Genomic DNA, 18,996 nt, shown 5'->3' on the forward strand with positions numbered 1-18,996 from the left:
CTGCTTTCTCTTCGAAGCGATTCGCCGTTTGTCGTGCAGATGGCGGAGCCGGACATCGGGCACTGCTGTTAGCTAATGTTCGCTTTATTTCTCAATAAGCGAAAGCATTTAATTTACTGCATTTCGGGGCGTTTCCGTTAAATTAAACTTGTACTATGTGACATTTCCACATGAAACTGTAAACGTATTTAAATCTTTTGTTTTTGTCCAGTATTTATTTAGCAGCAAGCAGCCGGTTAGCAGCTTTGTTGCAAGTTAAGGCCTGCGGTACCTCCGCTTGTCGATTTTAACAATAGCAGGGACACATTCCTCTCTTCAGCTTGTTTTCATTCACTCCAACAGCTATTTTCAGGGCGAGCCGACTAAAGAACATGGACTGTGGACAGGTTTCGGCACCGTTCAGCACATGAGTCAATGTTGATGGACTATAAATTTGGCCGGGACTGAGGACATTTTGCGAGCTGCACCATAAACAAATTAAGGATCACAAAGAAAGATGTCTAACGGCGCCGCAGGGAGTGGGGGTCTGGCTTGGATGGTAAGTTACCTTCATATCAAATCAAATTGACTAACTTAAAAAAAACTGCGCTTGCAATATTTAGTATATTTTAAGACAAAAACGTTGTGTAAGTCGCTTTTAGCTTGTAGTAGGCAGGAAGTCTCCCAGGAAGTCCCTGCTGTTTATTCTTTTACCGGAGCCGGTCTGTAACTCCAGCTGGGGCTTCCCAGGCCTGAACCCCTCTTCTGGACCCCCATGGGGCTGATCAGAACCCCTCTTCTGGACCCCCATGGGGCTAATCAGAACCCCTCTTCTGGACCCCATCAGGCTGATCAGAACCCCTCTTCTGGACCCCATCAGGCTGATCAGAACCCCTCTTCTGGACCCCCATCAGGCTGATCAGAACCCCTCTTCTGGACCCCCATGGGGCTGATCAGAACCCCTCTTCTGGACCCCATCAGGCTGATCAGAACCCCTCTTCTGGACCCCCATCAGGCTGATCAGAACCCCTCTTCTGGACCCCCATGGGGCTGATCAGAACCCCTCTTCTGGACCCCCATGGGGCTGATCAGAACCCCTCTTCTGGACCCCCATGGGGCTGATCAGAACCCCTCTTCTGGACCCTCATCAGGCTGATCAGAACGCCTCTTCTGGACCCCCATCGGGCTGATCAGAACCCCTCTTCTGGACCCCATCAGGCTGATCAGAACCCCTCTTCTGGACCCCATCAGGCTGATCAGAACCCCTCTTCTGGACCCTCATCAGGCTGATCAGAACGCCTCTTCTGGACCCCCATCAGGCTGATCAGAACCCCTCTTCTGGACCCTCATGGGGCTGATCAGAACGCCTCTTCTGGACCCTCATGGGGCTGATCAGAACCCCTCTTCCGGACCCCCATGGGGCTGATCAGAACCCCTCTTCTGGACCCCCATGGGGCTGATCAGAACGCCTCTTCTGGACCCCCATCAGGCTGATCAGAACCCCTCTTCTGGACCCTCATGGGGCTGATCAGAACCCCTCTTCTGGACCCTCATGGGGCTGATCAGAACCCCTCTTCTGGACCCTCATCAGGCTGATCAGAACGCCTCTTCTGGACCCCCATCAGGCTGATCAGAACCCCTCTTCTGGACCCCCATGGGGCTGATCAGAACCCCTCTTCTGGACCCCCATGGGGCTGATCAGAACCCCTCTTCTGGACCCCCATGGGGCTGATCAGAACCCCTCTTCTGGACCCCCATGGGGCTGAACAGAACCCCTCTTCTGGACCCCCATGGGGCTGATCAGAACCCCTCTTCTGGACCCCCATGGGGCTGAACAGAACCCCTCTTCTGGACCCCCAACGGGCTGATCAGAACCCCTCTTCTGGACCCCCAACGGGCTGATCAGAACCCCTCTTCTGGACCCCCATGGGGCTGATCAGAGCTTATAACACACAGCAGCACACAGCAGACAAAACTGCGCCACTTTGTAGCGCCATCAACTGTGGACAAGATGATCAGGGTCCAAAACTTGATTCACTGAAAGTTGTAATTGATTTTAAGACTGACCGTTAACAAAATTACAATATTGATCATGTAATGAAACACTTTTATTTATTTTGCAGGATCGTAGGAAGTCGGCAAATAATGAACACACAAACTCTCTGCCCAATGATTAACTCAGCGTTTTGTTAACCTTGCAGCACAAGAGTAAGCACATCGGTTAAGGCACTTTTCAGTTTCCAGCTCTTACCGTAACGCGGATAGGTTGGGGAGCCCACAACCCCGGTAGAGAGTGCCAAAACCAGCTGGGCGTCCTGATCAGATAGACCCGCAGCAGACTCCACCGAAGTCTGGGGCTTCCCCGCTTTAATACCCCTCACTCTGCAACATAACGTGGGAGCGCTAGGGAGGTGGCCAACCATCCCCACACACACACACACACACCATGAGACCATAACTTTTGTTGTTTCACACACTCAGTTTACCTTCTTCAGTGATATAAGCAAGCAGCTCTGCAAAACAGGATTCTCTTCCCACAACACCATTGAATGAGGGCACACAACATCACTAATAAAGTCTATACTTCAGATCACAACCTTAATAAAATTTATGGACCCAACTTGCATGAATATATTTAGGTTTTTGCTGTAAAATTGTTCAAACATGGCGATAATGAATCTACTACCTTTAAACATCAGAAGTCTATAAAATATCAGACACACCAAAAGTCTGATATCCTTCTGTCCAATACAGCTTCACAGAGGTGAAATCAAGCCAATCCATTAATTATTTAGAGTTTTTGTTTGTTCATATTATCACAGAAACTAATAAAGGTTTATTTAAAGTAAAGAGTTGCTCCACAATATTCAGGTTAATCTCCATGTTCTGGGTGTCTGGGGGCATCCTGAGACCTGGGATGCATTGCCAGGGTAAAAATGGGTTGTAAATCAGAATCAGTCAGCGAAGAAATGGGAAATATTTGTCTGACAGAGGATAAAACCATGCTAACACATATCTGCTGTAAAATACACTTTGCCTTGTTTTGTAAACATTACAGTTGAAAATAAATTATGTGCTGCAAATGTGTTAATCCTGGTGAATTTCTTTCTTAAATCTTCATGTCTTGCACCGGATTTGTTTAGAAATATCTCTGAAGTTTAAGTGACCTAACATTTTTTGTATTTACTGTTGGATTGTGCAGAGCAGAAATTCAGCCTGCGCAGACATCACTGTGTCTCATCAGTTTTGATTGATACGTTTACAGGGACTGTTGTTGGGGGCATCATGCAGCGCAGACATTACGTGGGGGGGGGTTTAGGGCTGCTGGGGTCACCCCATTAGTCATTACTCTTGTTATATGTTTCCCTGCATGCTGGGAATTCCTGCTGAAGTGCAAAATAAGATAAAATGAGAAGACGCATGTTTCACATTTTCAATACAAGAGGAATTAGAAGTTTGAAAAAGGGATGTAGATGAAAAAGAAATGTAAAACCCAGTAAATGACAAAGCTTGCTCTCACTTGCCTGCGTTGTCCCGCAGCTTTCGCAGTTAAATGGATATTTCCAATTCTAACAACAATCATTGTGAACAGGAGGCTGCCAACGGCAGAGGTGACTTTGGGAAGATGGAGGGGGCCAAGAAAGACAAGGCAGTCTCCAAGTTATCCGTGGAGCGAGTGTACCAGAAGAAGACCCCGCTGGAGCACATCCTTCTCCGTCCAGACACGTACATCGGTTCAGTGGAGCCCGTCACTCAGGTGAGTTCTGATGCAAGGTCGTCAACATGTGCTTTCAGAGCGTACGTCTCTCAGATGGTTCGGTGATATTCATCTTCCAACTCCAGTCATATCTGTGTAAGGCTTTGTTCAGGGCACACAGGTAGAGCTTCATGTATAGTGCTGTGAAAAAGTATTTCCCCTTTTAGATTTCTTATGTTTTAGCAAATCTGTCACACTTCAAAGTGTCAGATCATCACACAGATTTTACCCTGAGGAAAAGGCAGTCTTTAGGGGCCAAAGAGTCTCCAAGCCTTCATGGTCCTGTGTGGAAAAGGACATGTCCAGCTGGTGCATGCCTGAGAAAACTCACCATGCAACTTACTGGCTTCTCACTCCAATCTGTTCTAAATGCACTAATAACATAAACGACTGGCTGATTCATCCTGCTGTTACAGGATCTGAAGACCGATGCAAAAGCTTTATGGTTTCTTGACTGAACTTGTGGAGCGATGCACGTGCATAATTTTCACCAGGTTTCTAAAAGCCTGGTGAAAATAAAACTCCATCATGTTCACAGACCTGATCTCTGCAGTGTTTAACCAAGAAAAGATGCAGACGCTCCACTAGTTAACATTTCCAGGTCAGAACATTGTTCACACCTCAGCTAGAGAGTAAATCTGTGTTTGTGGTGGTTTCAGTGCTAGAAACCCTGCCGGAGCAGAAACTTCTGACTGAAAACACAAAGAGGACCACAGATGTGCTCATTCATCATCTTTGTTTGATTAACCAGCTTTTGGGAAGTTATAGGATGCTATGTGCCGGTGTCGTGCTTCAGAATCACCATGCTGTCTGAATCCTTGTTAAGCCGTCATTTCTGCCAAAACAGCTGCATGTGACAAGCGATTAATTCATCTAACACACATGTCTTGTGGGTTCCTGCAGAGAACCCATGCACATGCACTCCACAGAGAAAGGCCTCCACATCACCTGTACGCTCTGTTTATTGACTCGGGCTGTTCCGTTGTCCTGCCGCGCCGGCGGACACAAAGTCCAGGATGGCTGCCCAAAGCCGGCGTCGGGCTCAAGACGAGACCGGCGCTGAAAGTGAACTGGAAGCAAAGCAGAAATGGTTATTTATGTTCCATGTTGTAGCTGTAGACACGTCCGGTCAGAGCCGTCCCCAGCCCCCCCACATTGGAAGTGGAATTGAATAAAGGGGATCTGATGTGTTTTCCATGAAAACCTCAATGCGGAATGACTATTCCCACGTCAAGACGAAGGAGAATACTTTCATTCTGAATAATGAAGTCAGACTTGGTCATCCTGTAGCTGTGGTCGCTGATTCAGTAACCGATGTAAATATAACTCCGTTCGGTTCGGGCTCCTGAGGTGGATATGAAGCGATATGATCATGGCAGCAGCAGCCGGGTTTTCTCCCTGAGCTCAGACAGATGATGTTTGAGGGGAAGCACATTCTGGACGGAAAGATTCCTTCCCACTGGAGGGTCTTCTACAGCCTGATTGATGGCTGTTGTGTGTCGCTGATATTTAAATAAAACAAACTTTTAACAGAAAGAAACAAATCTGACGTCCGTTTGTTCTAATCTTTAATTCTCTTCTCAAATGCCTGAATGTTCCCCCAGTGTGCTGTTTCTCTCTCCATGTGGTCAGTGCTTCTGCCTCCAGCTGTAAGACGCCGTTTCAGACGTGTTCTCCTGTGTTTGGCGCTCCTCTGCAGTGCTGCCAACTCCCCAGTAACAGAAGCTGCGATTGGCTGTAGTAGCTAAATGATGTCATCACTTAATTTGCAGAATCAGACTGGTTCATAGTAACACACAATGTTGTGGAGAGGAATAATGTCGCCGGAGAGGCCAGATAGATGATGATACAAGGAGGCTGTGTTTGTTTGTTTATGTTCAAGATGACCCAAAAAGTTCTGGATGGATTTTCATCAAATTTTCAGGACTTGTTGGAAAGGTGAAAAGGAAGAACTGCTTTAATTTTGGTGGTGATCCAGATCAGGAACTGTTTAATGGTCTTGGCGGAGGTTTGCGCTCTCTGGGTGTTTTTCTAGTTATGTTTAGTTTTCATGAAGCGTTGTTTTGTTTTTAACAACATGTTGCGGTGCTTCTAACTTTATCCTTGTTTTGTTCACACTCTTCATGAGGAGACGTGTCGGTTCGCCCGGATGGTTCAGTCTGCTCATGGAGGCGACGAGGTGAGCGCCTCCTGCTGCTGCGGGAGGTCCGCGCCTCCTGCTGCTGCGGGAGGTCCGCGCCTCTACTGCAGGGGTTTTAGACGTTTCTTTCACTGAAAAGAAAGCAAACATACCTGCGAAATGTGAGCTGACATGACAATAAAGTTCCTTGAATCCTTGGAGAAGTGGCTACATTTGTTGCTTTTGGAGAAATGGTCGCTGCAGGGGTCTCGCTGAGCGTAGCGACAAAGTCGCAGAGATGAACAGAATAAAATATTGTGTGTTTATCAGTGAAATAATTAGAATTTTTCAGTTATTTAGCAATGAAATGACTCAACATCTGATTTCCCTGCATTTTAAATCTGAATAAATGGTAGAGAAGATGAATGAGTGATAACCAGGCTGGGTCCAGTTTGACCAGAAGCACACGCCGCCCTCTTCATGTTTTCATGATCTCTTTCAGCCGATGTGGGTCTTTGATGAAGAGGTCGGGATGAACCAGAGGGAAATCACCTACGTCCCTGGACTCTACAAGATCTTTGATGAAATTCTCGGTGAGTGAGTATGAACTGTTTATGTTGGAGGAAAAGGCCATGTGGCATCTGAAAGCAGGCTCGGCAGCTCTGATCACTCAGCTCCTCTAACTCCAACGTTCAGCCTGACTGAGGAGTGTTTGTGGCAGATTAGAGCGAGCGCTGCGGCTTTATTTATGCCTCTAACGTGCAGGCATGCTGAGTCAGGCCGATGCAGGTTAAAACGGCGGCGGGATCGTTTGTTTTTATGACTGGGCTAAATCTGGGAGAGATGCAGCGCTTTGTGACACCAGACAGATAAACAGTTTCCTGTTTCCTCTTGCGTACACAAGACTCATCTGGAGACATTTTAAGGCAGAATCACCTTTCAGATGGATCCTACAACCATTTTTACATCAGAAATCCTTTTTGGCCCCTCCTGTTTTCTGTCATGGCAGCAGGAGGGGCATAAACATGTTTTAAAGGAGATTTTTGACATGAACAGATGATGCAGATGTTTCTGCTTGTGTTATGGGTGGAGCAGCTCTCTCCGATGGTTTGCTTTCATCAGTCTTATCATGCAGCTTGCAGCCGCTCCTGCCAGCTTCAGCCTGACTCCGGGTCAGATGAGGACAAAGAGCCTCCAGGCAGTTTGATGGAGTTTGGGACATTCAGAAGTTTCTGTTAGATGATGTTTCACATTTTACCTGCTTCCAGTGTGAAACAAAAGTTTTTTTCTTCTTCGCACCAGTGTTCCTGACATCTGACATGTCGAGGTGAAAGACTTTAGAGGTCCCATTTATGTCATTTTAACTTTCTGAAGGCTTTCTAACCGTCTCCATGTCCTGCGCCTGACGCCCAAACCTGAGAAAGCTCTCTCACCTCTCCCACCTGCTCCACATTGTAGCAAATATGTGCTCAAACAGGTGAGTCTTTCCCCTTTGGGACCTTAAGAAGGGAAATAACCTCTCTCCTGGAGCTGCATGCAGCAGGCCACACATGGAAGCGTGCAAAAAGCAACATTCTGATTGGCTGTGATTCCCGGTTTCACACCTGTCGGGTGTTGGTGTGGAATTAACACCGGTGCACATCAGACATGTTCTACGGTGAAGAACGACAGACAAGAATCGCAAAAACTGGAAACAATTGTAAAACGTGGGAGCCGCTCATGTTATTACTGATTATTCTAGAGTTTGTCACCGAGCACAACGGAGCAGACCCCAACGCCACACATTGGTGTTGGAATAAGTGAAAGCTGCTGCATCTGTTCCTGGTGGAGCTGTGCCAGGAGAACATCCCGCTGATGGAAGCAGCTTCCATCAGACTTCCTCTGTTTGAGCTGCACATGGAGCAGATCAGGGGAAAACAGATGAAAACTACGAGTTTCCGGGGAAAAACCCTGCATGTTTCTGCCTGACAGAACCAGAAACATGGTGTATAAGTGATGCTGAAAGTTAGTCTGAATTTCCTGCCTGAAGACGAACTAGCAGCTTCTCTGGTGGTCGTCCTCAGGCAGACTCAGACTTGTGCCACACTATGAATGTCTGGAAGACACTGGAAACATCAAAACACTCCAACAGGACCACGTTATTGGCTTAAGGCAACACAATCACAAGATGTTTGGTGTTCTGGGCCGAAGGAAACGGGCGGGTGCAGATGAGTTCTACGTTGCATATTTCTGACAGAAACCAGAGGAAAAATCTGAGCTGTCGTTCGTCTCTCTTCTATGCAGCGATGCATGAATGTCTCATCTTACTGTTATGTTCACTATTTCAGCTATTTCTATGAAAAAGAAAAGAATATTTGAATTTATGATAAAAATCATCAGGTTTTAGTTTGATTCATGAAGTCAGACTTTGTGTTTTTATGGCTTTGTTCCTTTTTCCTTTCCAGTCAATGCAGCAGACAACAAACAAAGGGACAAGAACATGACCGCCATCAAGGTTACCATCGACCCGTGAGTACAGGCTTTACTTATGACTGGTAAACATTTTAGAACATTTTGTGTGACTGTGGTCTCCATCAGTTCACTAAACTATGTTGAAAGAGAAAGACAATAAAGGGAAATGAGGTCCGGTTCGACCTCTGCAAGTAAAGCCAGCAGATCATCAGTCAACAAAGCCTCCAGCAGAAGGTTAATCCACCAATCAGCTTCTTCACCAGATGAGGTCTGATGTTGGCCGTCAAGAGCAAATACTGGACCTCATCAGACTTCATGAACGTGCTTTAAACAGCTGCTGAACGCTGGAAATGGAAAAGGAACAGCGCGATGATGCTAGCAACCTGGCGTTAGCTACCGCTGAGAGGGGATGAATAATTCTCACTGACTTCAGAGTATTTTGCATCACAAGTGTGTGATGATGACGATCAGGACGGTTCCTGGAAAACGGAGAAGAAACTGTTGCTTCTTTCTTTCAGCTCTGATGTCTGCTGCTGTCAGAGGAACTCCTACCAGACAGCCTGTTAGTGGCCGAGCTAGAAGCACACGCTGTCATTCTGAATCACCACAAACCACACTATGTACCAGTCATAGTGTCATGAAGACGGAAAACCTTTCTTATGCTTCAGTGTTTGGATTGTAACATTTAACCTGTTCCACTGCACCATGTAGAAGTGTTGAAGAAATCCAGCTTCACCTTGACAAGCGGAGTCACTATTCCAGCCCTAAAGGGACATTTCAGCAGTTAAAACCAAATAAAACATCTGTATGTTGTCCAGAATTCATCAATCTGCAGTATTTTAATGTCTGCAGAGCTGCCCAGCAGCTCATCGTTCTCCAGTGACCTTAAACACACGAAGCAGGCTCTGCATGTCATGCCTGTTCTGTTCCCAGGGAATCCAACACCATTTCCATCTGGAACAACGGGAAAGGAATTCCTGTGGTCGAGCATAAAGACGAGAAGATGTACGTTCCCGCTCTCATCTTCGGCCATCTGCTCACCTCCAGCAACTACGATGATGAAGAGAAGAAGGTCACAGGTGAGAGCAGATATATTTCATTTTAGCTCATTGTGGATTTTTATTGCAACGTATTTAAATCTAGATGAGGCGAGTTTGGTAGAAATCAGCAGCCTCCTCTCACTGTGGGCTATGAAAGGCACTTTGACCTGCTTTCGATCACATGGCTGAATCTGCCGTCACACTACCTTTCTCTTCCTTGCTCTCAGAAACTCCTGGTTTTCTTTCTCAGCACGTTTGGGTCATTGTCTGATGGAGTTCCATAAAGCTGTTACAAACCTTCTCCTCTCCTGGAAGCCGGCTAAGCCTGCAGCATGAGGCTGTTTTCCATGTTTTCTAAGCTTACCCATGTAAACCTCTGGAAATCCAGGCTGTTTGTATTGAAGAACCATCATACTGAATTCCTAAAGAAACACACAGTGTGGCTGTTTGTCCTGCCTGCTGCTGACAACAAACTGAAGGAGGGCTGAGTTACGCTCCAGCTTACATTCCTCTCAATTTGGCATTACTTTAATTTAGCACACAGCCAGAAGCGTGCATTTATAGCTCCAGCCGTATTTCCTCCTGCTTCACATTCACTAAACTCCGGACTCTGACTCGTCATTAGGATTCGTGATGAGGACGGTAGAAGATCTATGCAATATAAACCTTTTCCAAAAGGATTTTTAAATGAATTAAAGTCATTTTAAACATTATCATGTAAATGATTATTTTTTCCCTCCCCAGATGTGTGTTTCAACAAATGATTATATAATAATCCAAATATGTGCAGGGCGTAAATAGTACAAAAGTAAATGTTAAAACGAAACAATTTCATGTTTACTTTATTTTTCCCTGCTATCATGCTGAGAAACGGCCCTCTGCTCCAGCGAGCGAACACCTCCCACTTCCACTCAGAAAGTTGCCTCCTGCCGACTCGAGTGGTTTTTTAACAGCAGCTAGCTTTCACAGGGTCCACTGAAAGCTCTTTTCATTTTTCCAAACTCTCTTGCTGATGAAGTGTGTTTGTGTCCAGGTGGGAGGAACGGCTACGGTGCTAAACTCTGCAACATCTTCAGTACCAAGTTCACAGTAGAAACTGCCTGCAAAGAATACAGACACAGTTTTAAACAGGTGAGATACCTCTTCTCCTTATTTGGCCACAAAGTAGAGGCAGTAGTTTGGATTGTGGTTTAATTAACACTTTGTTTACTGTGAAAGGTCATTGTAGTGTCTCAGGTTCCCAGCTGCCGTCTACAGGACGTCTCCTCGTGTGATTTCATCCATTTCGTCTTTTCTTGGTTTCACTGGAAAATCTCAAGAGATTGTACATAAAAAATGTTTTAAAATGCATTTTCATTCATAGTCCCCACTAGGACATTTTATTGTTGTGCACTGAGTACGACAAAAGCATTTTGCTTTAATCTGTTTACTCTATGATATGTGAATGAAGTAATGATTGTTTTTATAGGGTTGTGAGATGCAGCAACGCATGAGGTAAGGGTGTGAATATTGTCACCGTCACACTCTGGGTGATTGAAGGTTACTGGGTGAATTCATATCCGGCGTTTTGTGGGAGATGGTCACTTCATACAACAGAAGTTGGTCTTAGTTAAAGGACGGTGCACACAGGAGAGTTTAACAGTCAGAAAATGCAAAGTGGCTTCGGAAACGGCCGGTTTATGTTGCCATGTGTTCGACCCTCAGACGTGGCAGAACAACATGAACAAGACTTCTGAGCCCAAGATCAAATTCTTTGATGGGGAAGACTTCACCTGCGTGACCTTCCAGCCAGACCTGTCCAAGTTCAAGATGGAGAAACTGGACCGGGATATCGTAGCACTCCTTACCCGCAGAGCATATGATGTAGCCGGCTCCTGCAGGGGCGTTAAAGTGTCACTGAACGGCAAAAAATTACCCGTAAGTCTCTTCCTCTACTTTATATGTTGACATGTGATGTTTCTGCTGAGTCATTTTCGGTGCAGAAACACAGAACTACCACTTCAATCACACATTAGTCTTTTCTGCAGCAGATTCAAAGGTGGACCTCTCATATAGGCACTATTTTTTTTATAATCTTTTCTGTTCAGTATACAAAATTATTCCTTAATTTTCTCTAATTATTATTTCGTCTCGTATCATCTGTAATCCAGAATTTATTTGCTAGGAATGCAAACGATATTTGGCAACTCTTTTAGCCTACACTGATAACTCCACTCCAAACTCAAGCTGTGATTATATGAACCATCAGTCCAGTTTGTCTACAACACTAGAGGAGAAAAGGAATGAATGTGCTTCATTATTAAACTACATATTAATGTGTAGATCTGCCAGAATTGCATGAAAGTGGAGCTCCAGATAAAACCGTTGTGACTCGGCTGTAACCCAGACTCTCTTTACACATAGAAAATGTTTCAGAAGGATTTCTATAACTGTTTTAATTAGTTTAGTTGGATATAAGTTTATAATGAACCCCGTCCTCTTTGTCCCGTAGGTTCATGGCTTCCGCAGCTATGTGGATTTATACGTGAAGGACAAACTGGACGAGACGGGCGTCCCCCTGAAGGTGGTGAATGAAACTGTGAATGATCGGTGGGAGGTCTGCCTCACCATGAGTGAGAAGGGATTCCAGCAGATCAGCTTCGTTAACAGCATCGCCACCACAAAGGTACATCTCCCTGAAATGTGGGGAAAGTAACACGTGTGTGTGAAACGTGTAACAGCCTGACATGACGTGTGTTTCAGGGCGGCAGACACACCGACTATGTGGTGGACCAGATTGTAGCCAAACTCATAGAAGTAGTGAAGAAGAAGAACAAGGCAGGAGTCTCGGTCAAACCCTTCCAGGTAGTTTAACAAAGGTTTTCTCAACATTTCGACGTCGCTGTGACGGCAGTGTTTCACTACAGAGAATAAGGAAAAGCTGATGATCCTCCTGTTGTTTGCCCCTCAGGTGAAGAACCATATCTGGGTTTTTGTCAACGCCCTGATCGAGAATCCAACGTTTGACTCCCAGACCAAGGAGAACATGACACTCCAAACCAAGAGCTTTGGGTCCAAGTGCCTTCTGTCTGACAAGTTCATTAGGGCTGTAAGGACATTTTTCACCTCCTTTTTGTTTTTTTTGTTCATGGAAAAGAGGAATGAATTGACTATTCCTCTCCGTCACCAACAGGCAACCAACTGTGGGATCGTGGAGAGTATTCTCAACTGGGTCAAGTTCAAAGCTCAGACACAGCTGAACAAGAAGTGCTCGTCCGTCAAACACAGCAAGATCAAAGGCATCCCCAAGCTAGATGACGCCAACGATGCCGGTGCGGTAACCATTCACTGATTTACAGAACAAGCCATCCTGTCATCCATACCTGCTTTGCTTAACGTGTTTCCGTCATGGATGGAGGCTGATATTATTTAAAATAGTGCTGTAGGAGTGGTGATCCACTCGTCTTTTATGTTGCCATGGTTAAGTCAGGTCATCCACTAGAGGGCAGCGCTGAGTTCAGGGTTCACTTGCAAGTTTTGACACTGGTAGCGTTAATGCACCGCTCCTCTGCGTCTTCTTTGTGTGCTTTTTATTTGGTGGTTCACTGCGTCATCTTCCTGTTTCTCTGGTTTGTTCCAGAGAAGCAAACCAGAAACCGCTGTTCAACATATCACCGCCACGCAATTTCCAGTGGCGTTGCTTTGTTTTTTGTGCTATGAACAATACAGATGGGATACACACACTGCACACCAAGATCTCCAGAAAGCTTCACCTTAGAAGACATTTTCAAGATCCTGAAACTGTTTGCATGTGAACTGCTGGAGTTGAAATCTGTCCTTCTCAAAATGCCCATGTATATGTGTGGATAGGATCTGAAAGGTAGGGAGGGGGTCTGCTTCTTGAAGCTGGTTCCACAGAGGACGCTCTAACAAGTGATTATTGTACTGTCCACTTCCATAACACAACAATAATCAGGAGTTAGTCGTTCAGTAAGGAAGAAACAGTTCCATGAACTAGTTTTCCTGCATTCTGAGGCAGGATGTTCCTCATTTAGGGAATGTTACATCAGTGGACGAAGGTGGTCCTAGAAAGCAGATTCTGGTCCAGAATAACTCTAAGGTTTGTCTGTCGGACTGGGAGCCGACATAAAACCATCCAGCGTCGATGTTTAAAATGCAATAAACAGTAAAACTTCAAACACAGCTTCTTGTCAGATTAAGCCAAACATCTAATTCTGTAAAAACTTTCATCTATACCAAAAAAATGACTTGTTTTAAATGATATTTTGTTTTTATGTTAAATTTAAATAAGATAACACACACCTGGGTCTGGTAAACAGGAAAAGGATGGATTCGCTTGAAGGGTAGGTCAGGAAATTGAACTTTGTTGTTTTGTGCTTTATATTTAAAAGTTTACTTTTTTCCATTTGTTTTCTAAAAATTCTAAATGACTTCCCTATTTAAGGTTTTAGTAAAGCGATTCATTCAAACGGAACGGGACTCTTAATGCCACCAGTTTATTCAGGACCGCAGGTTTCGTGAGGAATCGCGCATCTGCCTGTATCACGCCTCAAACATGTCTCTTGTCTTTTTTATAGATGAATTTCATTGGATAAACTAAATGAGTTATTAATAGGAGGAGAATCAGAAATGCCTTATTTTCCTCATGAAGTCTGTAGTTTGTGCCCTTCTAAACCTTCTACATGTTCTTATCTCGTGTAAGGTGGCAAACACTCCTCTGAATGCACCCTCATTCTCACCGAGGGAGACTCGGCCAAGTCTCTGGCCGTCTCTGGTCTGGGAGTCATCGGTCGGGATCGCTACGGAGTTTTCCCACTAAGAGGAAAGATCCTGAACGTGCGGGAGGCAACACACAAACAGGTGACATACTTCTGGACTTTAAAATATTGACTTACCTGGACAGCCATGGTCAGAATGTCGTCAGACTCCTCATGGCTCATTCTAACCTCCACTGCAATCACAAACTACTTTTAATTGCCAACTATTTTGATTCTGATGTTTACAATTATTCACTTGTCTTTGTGTTGCAGTCGTTTCTTAAATCACAGAGTTAATACTTTATGTGTACAGTTATTTATAATTCTCTGCATGTCGGATTGTTATCAGACCAAATAAGCATTTATTATAGTTTAATGTGCAGATTTTCATCATTTTGATTACTTTTTGTGGTTCTTTTATCTCAGGTTATGTTTATTTTGTGGTTTCTTCATCACATTACTCTGCGTACCTCGCGGGTACTCAGCATTCCATTACATTCATGTGTAAACATTCACCATTAGCTCTCATATTAGCATCTAAGGCTCGTTCCATCCTCCACGAGAAGCGAGAACTTTCTTCTTGTTCTTGAGGCTCCGAGAAGAAAATTACGTCATTTTGTTCTCGCAGACACAACACATCGGGTTGGCAGAACTTTTTTCTTGCGGGGCTCCGAGAAGTATCGTGTGATTGGTCAGACATGTGAGGTGGGCGTGGTTAACACAGAGAAAACATGAAGCGGAGTTGCTGCTTCTGTGTTTTTACTGCTGCAGGTAAAACGGATTGTTTTAATAAAACAGCTGATCGAGATGGTGAGAAAGTAGGAACATTTTTACATGTGGCATTAAAATACTCAGACCCCGCCGCGTGCACGACCCGCCCTGCCGCAGACGAAGTTGGTCGTTAAATATGAAACTAGAAACTTGGAAACCTCCGCCAAGCACAATGTTAAAGAATCCTTTTAAAACATTCTTGTATCCAAACAGTGATCCGGATCATCACCAGAATTTAATCAGTTCTTCATTTTCACATTTTCAACGACTCTTGAAGTTTTTATAAAAATCCATCCATAACCTTTTAAGTTATCCTGAGCACAAAGACGGTGGTAAAAACACAACCTGCTGGAGGTAACAACCGGGTTCATGGCACATAAAGCAGACATCGCCCCCCGCAGTGATCCCTCCCCGCTGCAGACCTGCTTCACCTGGAGGATGGATGGACAGCTAATGCTAAGACAGTCTGCTCTGACATCAGCAGCTAATGCTAAGACAGTGGGCACTGGCGTTAGCAGCTAATGCTAAGACAGTTTGCTCTGACATCAGCAGCTAATGCTAAGACAGTGGGCACTGGCGTTAGCAGCTAATGCTAAGACAGTGGGCTCTGGCGTTAGCAGCTAATGCTAAGACAGTCTGCTCTGACATCAGCAGCTAATGCTAAGACAGTCTGCTCTGACATTAGCAGCTAATGCTAAGACAGTCTGCTCTGACATCAGCAGCTAATGCTAAGACAGTCTGCTCTGACATTAGCAGCTAATGCTAAGACAGTCTGCTCTGACATCAGCAGCTAATGCTAAGACAGTCTGCTCTGACATCAGCAGCTAATGCTAAGACAGTCTGCTCTGACATTAGCAGCTAATGCTAAGACAGTCTGCTCTGACATCAGCAGCTAATGCTAAGACAGTGGGCTCTGACATCAGCAGCTAATGCTAAGACAGTGGGCTCTGACATCAGCAGCTAATGCTAAGACAGTCTGCTCTGACATCAGCAGCTAATGCTAAGATAGTCTGCTCTGACATCAACAGCTAATGCTAAGACAGTCTGCTCTGACATCAGCAGCTAATGCTAAGACAGTGGGCTCTGACATCAGCAGCTAATGCTAAGACAGTCTGCTCTGACATCAGCAGCTAATGCTAAGACAGTCTGCTCTGACATCAGCAGCTAATGCTAAGACAGTCTGCTCTGACATCAGCAGCTAATGCTAAGACAGTCTGCTCTGACATCAGCAGCTAATGCTAAGACAGTCTGCTCTGACATCAGCAGCTAATGCTAAGACAGTGGGCTCTGACATCAGCAGCTAATGCTAAGACAGTCTGCTCTGACATTAGCAGCTAATGCCAAGACAGTGGGCTCTGACATCAGCAGCTAATGCTAAGACAGTCTGCTCTGACATTAGTAGCTAATGCTAAGACAGTGGGCTCTGATATCAGCAGCTAATGCTAAGACAGTCTGCTCTGACATCAGCAGCTAATGCTAAGACAGTGGGCTCTGACATCAGCAGCTGATGCCAAGACAGTCTGCTCTGACATCAGCAGCTAATGCTAAGACAGTTTGCTCTGACATTAGTAGCTAATGCTAAGACAGTGGGCTCTGATATCAGCAGCTAATGCTAAGACAGTCTGCTCTGACATTAGCAGCTAATGCTAAGACAGTCTGCTCTGACATCAGCAGCTAATGCTAAGACAGTGGGCTCTGACATCAGGAGCTAATGCTAAGACAGTCTGCTCTGACATCAGCAGCTAATGCTAAGACAGTGGGCTCTGACATCAGCAGCTAATGCTAAGACAGTGGGCTCTGACATCAGCAGCTAATGCTAAGACAGTCTGCTCTGACATCAGCAGCTAATGCTAAGACAGTGGGCTCTGACATCAGCAGCTAATGCTAAGACAGTCTGCTCTGACATTAGCAGCTAATGCTAAGACAGTGGGCTCTGACATCAGCAGCTAATGCTAAGACAGTCTGCTCTGACATCAGCAGCTAATGCTAAGACAGTCTGCTCTGACATCAGCAGCTAATGCTAAGACAGTGGGCTCTGACATCAGCAGCTAATGCTAAGACAGTCTGCTCTGACATCAGCAGCTAATGCTAAGACAGTGGGCTCTGACATCAGCAGCTAATGCTAAGACAGTGGGCTCTGACATCAGCAGCTAATGCTAAGACAGTCTGCTCTGACATCAGCAGCTAATGCTAAGACAGTGGGCTCTGACATCAGCAGCTAATGCTAAGACAGTCTGCTCTGACATCAGCAGCTAATGCTAAGACAGTGGGCTCTGACATCAGCAGCTAATGCTAAGACAGTCTGCTCTGACATCAGCAGCTAATGCTAAGACAGTCTGCTCTGACATCAGCAGCTAATGCTAAGACAGTTTGCTCTGACATTAGCAGCTAATGCTAAGACAGTGGGCTCTGACATCAGCAGCTAATGCTAAGACAGTTTGCTCTGACATCAACAGCTAATGCTAAGACAGTCTGCTCTGACATCAGCAGCTAATGCTAAGACAGTGGGCTCTGACATCAGCAGCTAATGCTAAGACAGTCTGCTCTGACATCAGCAGCTAATGCTAAGACAGTCTGCTCTGACATCAGCAGCTAATGCTAAGACAGTCTGCTCTGACATCAGCAGCTAATGCTAAGACAGTCTGCTCTGACATCAGCAGCTAATGCTAAGACAGTCTGCTCTGACATCAGCAGCTAATGCTAAGACAGTGGGCTCTGACATCAGCAGCTAATGCTAAGACAGTCTGCTCTGACATTAGCAGCTAATGCCAAGACAGTGGGCTCTGACATCAGCAGCTAATGCTAAGACAGTCTGCTCTGACATTAGTAGCTAATGCTAAGACAGTGGGCTCTGATATCAGCAGCTAATGCTAAGACAGTCTGCTCTGACATCAGCAGCTAATGCTAAGACAGTGGGCTCTGACATCAGCAGCTGATGCCAAAACAGTCTGCTCTGACATCAGCAGCTAATGCTAAGACAGTTTGCTCTGACATTAGTAGCTAATGCTAAGACAGTGGGCTCTGATATCAGCAGCTAATGCTAAGACAGTCTGCTCTGACATTAGCAGCTAATGCTAAGACAGTCTGCTCTGACATCAGCAGCTAATGCTAAGACAGTGGGCTCTGACATCAGGAGCTAATGCTAAGACAGTCTGCTCTGACATCAGCAGCTAATGCTAAGACAGTGGGCTCTGACATCAGCAGCTAATGCTAAGACAGTGGGCTCTGACATCAGCAGCTAATGCTAAGACAGTCTGCTCTGACATCAGCAGCTAATGCTAAGACAGTGGGCTCTGACATCAGCAGCTAATGCTAAGACAGTCTGCTCTGACATTAGCAGCTAATGCTAAGACAGTGGGCTCTGACATCAGCAGCTAATGCTAAGACAGTCTGCTCTGACATCAGCAGCTAATGCCAAGACAGTGGGCTCTGACATCAGCAGCTAATGCTAAGACAGTCTGCTCTGACATCAGCAGCTAATGCTAAGACAGTGGGCTCTGACATCAGCAGCTAATGCTAAGACAGTCTGCTCTGACATCAGCAGCTAATGCTAAGACAGTGGGCTCTGACATCAGCAGCTAATGCTAAGACAGTGGGCTCTGACATCAGCAGCTAATGCTAAGACAGTCTGCTCTGACATCAGCAGCTAATGCTAAGACAGTGGGCTCTGACATCAGCAGCTAATGCTAAGACAGTCTGCTCTGACATCAGCAGCTAATGCTAAGACAGTGGGCTCTGACATCAGCAGCTAATGCTAAGACAGTCTGCTCTGACATCAGCAGCTAATGCTAAGACAGTCTGCTCTGACATCAGCAGCTAATGCTAAGACAGTTTGCTCTGACATTAGCAGCTAATGCTAAGACAGTGGGCTCTGACATCAGCAGCTAATGCTAAGACAGTTTGCTCTGACATTTTTAATATCCACTGGATGTTTTGAAAAAAGGATGGGACATCGCTACAGACGTATGTATGTACTCTGAAGTAAATCCAATAATGAAATCACAAGTACATGTAGATGTGTTGGAGCAGATTATTACAGTAATCGGATTACTCCCACATTTTTCTGTCACGTAAGTGGATTCAGTGTTAAAAACAGGTAACTGAAACCTTTTTAGTGAAATG

General features: G+C 45.3%; 1 protein-coding gene across 1 annotated transcript in view; it reads left to right on the plus strand.

Annotated features, from left to right (window-relative positions):
• Nucleotides 1-48: 48 nt before the first annotated feature.
• top2b (DNA topoisomerase II beta) overlaps nt 49-18,996 on the plus strand; it is a 38,487-nt gene continuing 19,539 nt past the window's right edge. Inside the window, exons 1-12 of the mRNA XM_079259211.1 lie at nt 49-538; nt 3,572-3,736; nt 6,358-6,448; nt 8,300-8,363; nt 9,240-9,385; nt 10,380-10,477; nt 11,051-11,263; nt 11,838-12,011; nt 12,089-12,190; nt 12,297-12,434; nt 12,519-12,657; nt 14,049-14,206. Coding sequence (XP_079115337.1) covers nt 497-538; nt 3,572-3,736; nt 6,358-6,448; nt 8,300-8,363; nt 9,240-9,385; nt 10,380-10,477; nt 11,051-11,263; nt 11,838-12,011; nt 12,089-12,190; nt 12,297-12,434; nt 12,519-12,657; nt 14,049-14,206 — 1,530 coding nt within the window. The 5' untranslated portion in view covers nt 49-496. The remainder of the gene's footprint in view (nt 539-3,571; nt 3,737-6,357; nt 6,449-8,299; nt 8,364-9,239; nt 9,386-10,379; nt 10,478-11,050; nt 11,264-11,837; nt 12,012-12,088; nt 12,191-12,296; nt 12,435-12,518; nt 12,658-14,048; nt 14,207-18,996) is intronic.

This window comes from Telmatherina bonti (assembly GCF_933228915.1).
Source record: "Telmatherina bonti genome assembly, chromosome: 19".
Taxonomy (NCBI): domain Eukaryota; kingdom Metazoa; phylum Chordata; class Actinopteri; order Atheriniformes; family Telmatherinidae; genus Telmatherina; species Telmatherina bonti.